Here is a 10,692-nt window from a genome sequence, read left to right on the forward strand (position 1 = left end):
CTCTTCAAGCGACACCTCTTTGTACCTACCTAAAAACCAGCACATCAGCACATCGCACCATTCAAGCTGTAAATAGCTTAAAATAGAAGAATTTGAAAACCATTAAAAAGCCCAGATCCAAAGATTTAAGACATTTCTCTCCGAATCTGCCCTCGTTTTTCTGCTCTGTGGCTGCAAAGCCGCAGATCCTCAGCAAATGGCCGCTGGGTTTGGGGTTGCTGCAACCCCCAGTGATGGGGAGGTGATGGGGAGGAGGAGGAGGGTCCCTGCTGCTTTCCAAGGCGTTTTGGGGGAGCAGTGCTCCCGGGTGGGTGCTTTACTCCTCCAACTCCAAATAGCTGCACTTGTCCAACTGCCACAGACATCCCGAGGACACCACCACTGCTTATTTGGCCTCTCTGATCTGCACCCTAAAGCATCCTTTGGGGGCATCCTAACCTCCAACAACCCGAGCAGCTTCCAAACAAACCCTTACTTTACTGACACATCATCTCAGCCGCCACCTCTCCCTTCAGCGCCGCATTTCCTACCAAAACCATGCGGTGCAGAAAAGGGACATTTAGGGATCAACCTCAGTGGTCGCAGGAGCTGAAAACTCCTCTGCCCCACAGCCCCTGGCTGCTCCTGGACCAAGCCAATGGGACACAGTGTCCATGCCAGAGCACGGGGCCTTTCCTCTCACCTGCCAAGGACTTGTACCCAAGAAACCTGGCAATCTTTTGCTGGCAGTGCTCCTGCTCCTCGTAGGTCAGCAGCTGGTAGATAAACTGCCAAATGACTTGCTTGGCCGGTGTGTCCAGCACCGGGTACACATCCACAATGAGAGTGTCAATGTTCCTGCAAAATCGGAAAGAGAGGGCCGGGCGGTGAGCGCATCCCTTCAGCGTGGTCCTGCCAAGCTGTTCCCTGCGTTTTGGGCACAAATCGATGGTTTTGGGGCAGAGGAGATGAGTCCCTCGGGGAGCTGGGTCGTGCAGGTGGTGCTAATGGAGAGAGTGAATGCCCAGGATCAGCAGCACCTGAGAGCCAGGTATAAAACCTGGTTTGAGAGTTGGGTAAGGGGTTTGGAGTGGAGAAGGCAGAGAGATGCTGTGGAAGAGCTGAATTTTGGCCAGGAACAGGTAAGCTGAGGGAGAAATTTGTTGGAGGGGGTTTGGTGGGCTCCGGGCTTGGTTTGAGGTTGGCTCTGCTGTGCAGAGATGGTGAAGGGGTTGAGAAGAGTGGGGCTGAGCACCTGATTTGGAGAGGAGGACAAGGCAGCCTGGGGCAGGGACTGGAGTCAGGCTGCCTCTCTGCTGGGAAACTGAGGCAGAGATGATGGGTTAAAGCTTGCTGCAGCTATCGCATCCTTAATGCAGGAGTAATAGTAAGAACCTCTTATCAAAAGCTGGAATGAGATTGCATCTATTAAGAGCAAATCTGTTGTCTTGTTGCTAATCAAATGGACCATTGCTGCCTTCCAAGGGGCAGGACCAGGCACCCAGGGGAGAGCCGAGGGGTGAAGAGGCTCAGATGCTGCCAGGAGCTCATCAATGATGGGTTCTGGGGGGTCAGCAGGGATGGGAAGCAGTGGGAGCCATCCAGAGCCCACCAGGAGTGACCTGAGAAGCTTCTCCCTGATTTGGGGCTACTCTGTGGCAAGAAAAGTCAACCTAATGTTCGTTCTCCTCCTTGTTGGAGCAGTGAGAGGTCAAAGCTGGCTCATCTGGGACAGGAATGCAATTAGGTCATGATGAATTATTGTTAAAGGGAGCAGTGGCCTCTGCATGGAGCCATTCGGGGTGAAATGAGGTGGTGGGAGAGGATGGGTGCTGGTGTCCTGCTGCCCCTTGCTCCCCACAGCCGGGGGCTCTGGAGTGGGCAGCAGCAACAGCCCCCAGTAAAGCACCACCGGGAGACCAAGCACTGGGTGCTGCCCTGTGCTGGGAGGGGATCTGGGGTTTGATTCGTGGCACTGGGGCTCCCAGCCTTGCGCCACTGAGAGAGAGAAAACTGTGCTAGGATCGGGTCAGCATCGTCCAGTTACAGAGCCCAGGGACTGGACCTGCTCCCACAGCCACAGCTCCTGGGGCTGAAACGCCCAAAACTGGGGACCCCCATAGTCTCAGGAGGGCACAAAGCAATGATTTCTGCTTTACTGGGGCAGTGTTGGTGATCATGGAGCCTCAAGAGGGTTTGCTCAGCTGGTGTATGGGGGCTACGCAGCTCTGCACACCCAGCACCTATGGGCACGGGATGCTGCAGGGCGGTACAGCCCTGAGCCCAAGCCATGAGGCAGTGCCATGGTGGTGTACTTGGTAGTTTCTATTCTGTCTTAATATCAGTAACCTAAATACTGAGGGTTTTGCTGCATTTCCGGGTCAAACTGAGGATTCAAATCCTCTGATCTTTGCTGGTGCTCTGTGTGGGAGCAGCTGGGGTTGGCTCAGCAGCTGTGGGAAAGGCAGCAGTGCCCGGAGGGATGGCTTATTCCCCATGGGAAGGTTAAAGACCGAGGGCAGAAAGCAAGCACTGGAAGCCAAAGGACCGGTTTGGACCCTGCAGTGGGATGGGGAGGGTCTGCTCCATCACAGGATGAAGGCTCTGCCACCCATGGCCATTTCTGTGCTGCTGCGAGGGAGCGCAGCAGCCAAGATGCTGAGAAGATAAAGATGAACAATGGTGGGATTTAGTGAAAGAGATGGAGCAGGATCTGCAGCCGCTGGGGACAACCAGATGGCAAGAGAGACCATGCTTTGGGACACCAAGGTCGCTTTGGGGCATTTTGGGGTGACTGAATTAACCTCAGATGGATCTGCCCTGTCCTGGGGCAGGATGGATGTGCTCATGCCCTGCAGACAGGGAGATGCTCAGCTTGGGAAACTGCAGAGCACGATGGCAGCGGAGCTCTGCGTGGAGACACCCGGACATGGGCACTGTCCCCAGGCCAGGTACCGGCGTTGAGGACGGGAGCTGCGGAGGAGTTACCGGTGTTGGAAGAAGCCTTCCAGCGCCTTGCAGGTGGTGTAGCGCTCGGGGGGGGTCAGCAGGTGCTCCAGCTGCTGGTTGAACGTCCTTCCCTGGATCTTGATGCTAGAGGGGAGGATCTCTGCCACCCACTGCAGGGAGGTGAGGGCGGAGGAGCTGCTCGGGGAGTCGGCAGAGTCTGAGTCTGCGAGGGGCGGGCAGAGAGAGAAGAGAAAATTCAACAGAGAAAGAGTCTGAATCACGGGTTAAAGGCTCAGCCTGAAACCAGGGGGCAGCCCTGGGGACAGCTGCACCCGTGTACAACAGAAAACAAGTCCTGATGTGCTGATACAGGCATTAGAACAGCAAAACTGGATTTCGGTCACTGGAAGGCAGCACGGTGGCAAGGTGAAACGGCTCATTGGGAGCCATGACTGCCCCTGCCTTCTCCATGCTCTGAACCGGCTGCTCTGGAGCTCCTGACCATCCCAGATGGTCCATGGACCTGCTGAGGGCAGCAGGGGTTTGGACTGAGCTGCTCTGGGATCCATCTCTTAACCCTGCTGCTTCCCTGCTTCCTGTGAGCACAGGCTGCTGATGTCCCTGTTCTGGCTCTCTGAAGGCTCTGCTCACGTTTCAGAGCACTTTATGACAATCCTGGACGTCAGATGCAGCATCAGCATCAGCCACGGGTTTGCTGTGAGGGAACCGGGGCTTGGCTCTGCCACCCTCATCTGCACCGGTCCCTGTGCCACAGCCCCCACAGTGAGTGCAGGGCAATAACCACGGCTGGGAGAGGGACCTGACCATGGCTGTGGGATGTGCTCATCCACCCAGGAATGTGGCCAAGGCAGGGGGAGCAAAAATCTCATCTTTTCTTGGGTTATTTGGGGGCAGTGAAGGAGTTTGAGTGCTGCTGGCTCTGTACAGCGAAGCAGCGAGGTGCTCGGTTTCCCTTCTAGGGCACATGCAGACAAATTGGGAACACTGAACTCCTAATGTGATGCTCAGAGTTTGCTGCTGCTCCGGAGGGAAGAGCCAGTCCCTAATTCCCAATAACCCAAAAACGCCCCAACCCTCCTGTCTTTGCACAGCTTCAGAATCACAGCAGGGACTGTGTTGTGCCCTGGGCTATGGTCCTGCTCTCTCATCCTCTCCAAAATCCTGCAGTGCAACCTCTGCATTGCCCCCGCCGCCCTCGCCTCCTGCTGACTCTCTCCCTGCTAAATTATTGATGCCGGCAGCAGTTATTCTGAACAGCACCGTCCGTGGGATTTGCACAGCGACCATGGACGCACGGGGTTGGGTTACTCGGGTCAAGTACACGGCACAGACTGCATGTGCAGGGTGCTGAGCGCCGCCAAGGACGATCATGCAGCAAAAGGAACCCTCTGGAGAGCGGCTTGAGCCCCATATTGAGCCTGATCCCGAGAAACGAGCAGCCGCATCCAAAAAATCCCGCCCGCCGAGCCTATGGGAGGTTTCTGGGGGAACTGGGGAGCCGGCGCGGGGTTCGTGCGGCTCCAGCCCCTCCTCGCCGCTCTCTTACCGCTGGAGAAGTTGACGATCCCCTCTTCCACCACCAGGGTGGGCATGGCCCCGCTGCCCTGCAGCATCGACACCACCTTGTCGTGGGAGCAGTTCCTGGGGGCACAGGAGAGCCCTGGTCAGAGGGGCCGGGGTCGGAGCTGCCTGCGTGGCTCATGGTTCACAGCGGTGAAACGGAGCCTGCAGCTGCCCTCGGTTAGGGCACGAAAAGCCTCATCTCCCTGCAGTACAATTGCCCTGGGGTCTCAATCCCTGCTTGGTTTTAGCCGTGCTGCTCAGGAAAGAGCCTCCCCAAGGAAAAAGCATGGACCCCCCTTCATGACCGGGCTCTGCAGGGAGGAAGGACCCCCGGGAACGCCTGCAAACGCCCTGCGGAGCCGTTACGGCAAACGAAGGCTGCGCTGCTGTAAGCTACGCTCAGCCCCAGAAGATGAACTTTCCATTTAAACGATCCAGCGCTGCGGGGCTCTCCTCGCCTGCCCTAATTCTGCGTGAAAAGAAGGCGCAAGGTGGATGTAAAATGCGTTTTTGTAGGCAGAAAAAGACGTGGGGGTGTCCTTGGAGAAGGGTACGGACCGGCCTGGGACAGCGCCTGCCGAAAGGCGGGCTCAGAGGACAATCTCCAACGCGATCTCCTCTATTTTCTGGCAACGCTGCATCAGCCAACAGTTTGCTGGATCAGCTGAAATGCGAGAGCCCCAGCACTGACAGAAGCAGCATCAGATGTTTAACCTTTAAATATTCATCACTCGCTCTTATCGTGTGGCCTCTCCTAACCCTTTGCTCTTGCTTTTTGTGCTGAAAGACCAACCCGAGGTGATGTGAGCTGCTGCCACTGCCCAGTGAGGTGCACGCTCAGCTCTGGGCTGATTGCTTTTGCTGTATGCAAATAATATACAGAAAAATTAACTTCTAGGTGGAAATGTGATTGCCCGTGTGGTTTTCAGCTTCTGATCTCATTCTGGGAGTGATTTGTGGGCTGGCTGTGGTACTCTGCACCTTTCAAAAGCACAGCCCTGGTGTTGAACTCATACAACTCAGTGTGGCTGAAATCAGGGTCTGCAGGGAGGTTGCAGCCAGGGTGCTGGTTACGGTGCGTGGTACATGGGTATCTGCACAGAGAGGTCAGAGGAGGAGCAGCGATGGAGCTGAAATACTACTCTGAGCCAGATTTTATAAAAGGATATTACAGGAGATGTCCATATGGGTAAACCCCATGTCAGCAGACAGCTCTCGAGGACGATCAGCTCTCATCTCTGCACAAGAGTGACCAAGTGAATGTGTGTGTGCGTGGCTGCCCCCCCAGGACCCCTTGTAAAGAGCCTCCTACCTCATGTCCAGACCGTTGAGGAACAGGATCCGGTCCCCAGCCTTGAGAGCGGCCTTCTCCGCTGGGCTCCCTAAATGTAGGAGGATGAGAGGGGCTTCAGCTGGTGAACCCCAGTTTATGGGGCTGGGGTCCCAGTTCTCGGCCACTCTGTGCCCAGGGCCACCCCCAGGACTGGGCTATAGGGATGGGCTGGGGCAGGTCCCCAGGCACAGCGATGTCAGTGCTCAGACAGGCTTTTTCCACCTTATAAAGCAAGGATTGCACAAAGCCAAACTAATTTGTACCAAACACTAATTACTCAACTCAGGGTGCTTCATCACCGAGCTTTGCAAAGGTCTCTTGTGCTGTTTTCTAGCAAACAGCAGGCAGTTTTCAGCTCAGATCGGGGATAAAGAGGCATCTCTGAGCCCTATGCTGGGGTTTCTTACCTGGCAGAACGGACTCGATCCACACCGGGGCATGGCCGCGCAGCGTGAAGCCGAAGCTCCTGTTGCCTTTATAAACTCGCACGGTTCTGCAGGCAGAAAACAGCAAATGGGAAATCAGAGACCAGCAAATATTTGGTTCTTGTTTCCTTTCCCAGCCCCTCCAAAGCCCAGGTGTTCCCCGAGTGCCCAGTTCCTCGGTGCTCGCTGTGCCCCTCATTTGATACCAAAGCATCTTTCAAAGGGGAGCCCCCAAAATGTGTGGGAAGAGGGATGGAGGAAATGTGTGTGAGGCCCCTGAGCATGGCCTCTTGCTCTGCATTAATTACTGAATTCATTAGTCCAGTCCTTCCATCCAGATCCAATGTGTTTTTACAGTGGAATATGGGATATAGCTTATATATTGCATAGAGTGAGAGACACAATGTGTTTTGGTGGGCAAAGATCTCGTAGACTGGTGAGAGAGAAATTAAATCCCGCTAGGAAATTTTTGAAGGAGCATTAGGAAATCTCTGTGCTGGGAGACTGACTGGGGCTGGGAGCTGTTGGTGGCAGGGAGCAGAGGGGAGGCAGCATCATTGGGATCATTTACTACCAGAAATCCCGTTGTAGGGACTGACCCTGCACTGATGGGGACAGAGCTTGTGCTGGAACAGCCCAACAACCCTGGGAGAATCCCCTGGCTGTGCTGGCAGAGCAGATCCTGTTATCCTGTTTGTGAGATGGGGCTGGAAACAGAGCAGGAGCCATGGCCAGCATGGCAGGATGGGGGCTGCTGAGGTCTGGCCATATGGGCTGTGGGAAATGGGTTAATCCCCTAAACACCAGGAATTGTTCAGCCTCCTCCCATGGCCTCACACACAGATGCAGGGCAGGATGAGACAGCCAGGTCTGTGCCTGGGTGCTCAGCATCCCATCAGCATGTCCAGGTACCCTGCATCCCACCAGCACAGCCGGGTACCCCACATCCTGTTGGCACAGTTGGGTACCCTACATCCCATCAGCATGGCTGGGTGCTCAGCATCCCACCAGTACAGACGGGTACCCTGTACCCTGCCAGCGTGGCTGGGTACCCTATATCCCACTAGCATGGCTAGGTGCTCAGCATCCCACCAGCACAGATGGGTACCCTGCATCCTGAAGTTGGGAAAAGAGGTGCAACCATGCCCAACCTTTGAGAGGGAGCTCTTTGCTCATCCTCATCCCAGGAGGACTGCACCCAAGACATCCCTTTTCCCAGCGTCTGCCCCCCCTTTCCCTGCCATCCCTGCCCGGTGCCGCCATCCCCACCAGATCAGCCCCTGCCGCGGTGACCCTGAGGGTGTCCCGGGGAGGCGCTACCTGCGGGCAGCCCCCGAGGCCACATTGCTGGTGATGAGCGAGGTGCTTTTCCGCAGGCTCTTGCTGGCTTCCTCGTGGCTGCGGGGCACGGAGCTGGCGCGGGTGGAGCCGCTCCTGGTGGTCCTCGCTCCGGCTGCGCCGCAGGCGGTTGCTGTGCTGCTGGCTCTTGGAGCGGCAGAGCTTGCTGATCAGGCTCTGCGACACCACCTCGTCGAAGCGCTGCCGGTGCTTCTTGGGGATGAAAATCCTGGGGAAAGGAGACCAGGGAAGTGGGGGTGAGGACTTGGACTGGGGTGGCCGTGATCCAGAGCATCAGATCCAGGCGTATCTGGGGAAGGAAAGGTCAGAGCAGCCCCAGCCCCTCGTGTGCTCTCGTTCTCAGCCTCCCCAAGCTGCAATCGCTGGGGACAGCAGATGCATCTCCTACCCTGTCCTGTGCATGGCTCCATTGGGATGAGGAGGTCAGACCCCTCCTCGGTGCAGTGCTCACAGAGGCTGATTCAAACAGCCTGGTTCCTCCTCGCACATCCCATCCTGGACTCCTGCAGCTGCTGGTCCCAGTGTGGTGATGATGCACCACGTTAATTTCTTCCCCCTGTGCTCATAGCCAGGGATCTGGCTGGGCAGGAAGGTCCCCTGTCACCATGGTGCCCATCCTGTTGTGACGCTGCTCCTCGCTGCGTGGTACCCATGGCTGGGGTCCCAATGTACCAGTGTTCCCCCATGCTGCCGGTGCCAAGACGCCTCCTCCAGAGCTGCTCATTCTCCAGCACATTCTGGGACCCCCCAGAATGTTGCTCCCCATCTCCTACCCCAGATCCTCTATAGGGAGCCCCAGACTCTGCTCTCCTGCACTCCAGCTTTGGTTATTGCCACCCCCAGCTCCCACCACAGCCAGACAGGAGCCTCACACCCCTTAGGAGATGCTGGTGCTGCAGGGACAAGGATGGGCATGGTGATGCTGTCGGCAAGGGGACACCACTGGGAATTCACTGTGTTTTGGGTCACCTCCCCTCCACCTGATGGGGGCTGCTCTGCCGGCAGCCAAGCGGCTTTTGTGCCCCCTCCAGGACCCTGGGGGATGCACAGCGAGCACAAAGCGGGATCCCAGGAGGGGCTTCACCCCTGCAAGACTGGGAAGTGCTTTTCCTTTTCCCTCTGCCACCGCAACAGCGAGCGCTGACACCCGCTCACCTCCTCCTCCCCTCTGTTTGCACATCTGGGGGCTTCTGGAGGTGCCATTATCTCGGTGGGTTTCTATAGCAACTCGTCCCGGGCTGCCTGGCGCAGCTGCATTTTGCTCGTTAGACAGCACCGGCTCGCGAGGTTCATTAGTGCTCCTCACCCCGCCGAGCGAGAACGCGCTCCCTACATTCACACAAACCCTGGTGCTTGTGGTGGAGGAGGGATGCGAGCGTCAAAAAAAAACCCAGGGACCGCGGCTCCCGGGGGGCACAAACTGGGACAAACTGGGAGCTGGCGGCAGAGGACCCAGAGCAAACTCTCTCCAAGGGGATGCACCACTGTGGTGATGGCCTGGCTGATAATGAAGGGAGGATGAAGAGGATGGGGTCTCCCCCATCCCTTGGGCAACTTCACCAAAGGAACCCGAAATCCTGAGTGAAGCCAGAGGAGGCTTCCAATCCCAAATCTGCCAGGACCAGGACATCTCTATTAATAAAAGGCAGAACTCAAACCAAGCGCTGCTGCTGGCACTGAGTGGGAGCTGCCAGCTCGCGAGCCATCCCGGGGGTGGCACACGCTCGCACAAAGCATTTGGTGACAATTTAAAATAAGCAACACACCGGTGTGATTCGCAGGCCGTCTGGGATTCAGAAGCAACTGGAAAAAGGGTGAAATCAAGCTAATAAATAGTTCACCAGCTGCAAGCAGGCTCCTGCAGGAGCACAGGCTGCTGTGGTCCTGTGGTGGGGGGTACATGGCCCAGTGACAGGACCCCACACCTCCACCAGGGCCAAGTCTGGGTTCCTGGCAGGTGAATCGAGCACGTTCCTATTTGCATTGACCAAATTAAAGTGGCCCCAGCAGCGCTGTCCCACTTTGCACCGACAGCGGCTTCGCCTGCGGGCACATCAGGGCTGGCTCCATGGCCGGGGACAAGCTCAGTGCTGGAGTCAAACGGGGTCTGAGCAAGGAGCGGAGCTCAGTGGCTGGTAAAAATAATCCTATTAAAGCACGCAAGATCGCTTCCTTCTGCAAAACCCTTTGAGAGACTTTGCAGCATGGCTCTGGGGAGCTCGGGACAGCCCCGTGCTGCTGGGGATGGATCCCGGGCTGCAGAGCCCATGGGAGGGATTGGGGACCCAGCAGTGCTGCTCTCACACCTTCACCTTCCTCTTCCTCCTCCTCGGCTGCTCCAGCTCAGCCCTGGCCCTGCTCCCTGTTGGAGGGGGGGACGGGGACGGTGTCCCCAGCCCTGGGTGCTGCAGCCCCACAACTTCTCCACGGCCCTGATCCAGGGTGCACTGAGCCCTCGCTGAATCAGCCCAGCCGGGATGGGTGCACGCTGCCATGGGGTGGGAAACCGCCCTGCAGAGGATGCTCAGCACATCCTGGTCTATGGCACAGTCACTGCTTCTTAAAACAGGGTCCCTCTGAGCGGACAGTCCCATTTCTGCATCCTGTCCTCCCCAGCCCATGTGTCCTGCAACGGGCACCAAGCTCACCCCAATGGTGCCCCCCGAGCTGGATGCTGAGCCTCACCAGTGCAGGATGCAGCCCCTTGCATGGGGCAGCAGCCCCAGGTTTGCTCAGAGCTCACACTCAACCGGTGCCAGGACCCCCAGTCCTCACTCCATCGCAGCCCTGCACCACGCAGCACCCCCAAACCCCATCCTCACCACCAACCCCTTTGATGACCATAGCCACAGAGACAAAGCAGCCCCTGATGTGCTCTCCCCAGCCCTCCACCCCTCATTATTCATTTAAAAATGCTCACCCCCCCCATACCCCTCGCACCACCGCTGTGATGGGCACAGATTGGTGGCCCGGCCGCACCAGTCCCCACAGCTCCCGGGGGCAGCAGAGCCACCACAGGGACGTCTATGGGGACGCGGGGCATTCCCCGCGCATCCGAGGAGC

The 10,692-nt window shown here is 57.2% G+C and overlaps 1 protein-coding gene across 1 annotated transcript in view; it reads right to left on the reverse strand.

Annotated features, from left to right (window-relative positions):
* Positions 1-682: 682 nt before the first annotated feature.
* Positions 683-10,692, reverse strand: part of LOC104537651 (delphilin-like) — a gene marked incomplete at its 3' end in the record, with an annotated part of 13,195 nt that continues 3,185 nt past the window's right edge. Inside the window, 7 exon segments of the mRNA XM_010180593.1 lie at positions 683-837; positions 2,968-3,151; positions 4,496-4,590; positions 5,825-5,894; positions 6,253-6,338; positions 7,591-7,698; positions 7,700-7,837. Coding sequence (XP_010178895.1) covers positions 683-837; positions 2,968-3,151; positions 4,496-4,590; positions 5,825-5,894; positions 6,253-6,338; positions 7,591-7,698; positions 7,700-7,837 — 836 coding nt within the window.

The sequence above is a fragment of the Mesitornis unicolor genome, unplaced genomic scaffold (genome assembly GCF_000695765.1).
Source record: "Mesitornis unicolor isolate BGI_N332 unplaced genomic scaffold, ASM69576v1 scaffold28013, whole genome shotgun sequence".
Classification (NCBI taxonomy): domain Eukaryota; kingdom Metazoa; phylum Chordata; class Aves; order Mesitornithiformes; family Mesitornithidae; genus Mesitornis; species Mesitornis unicolor.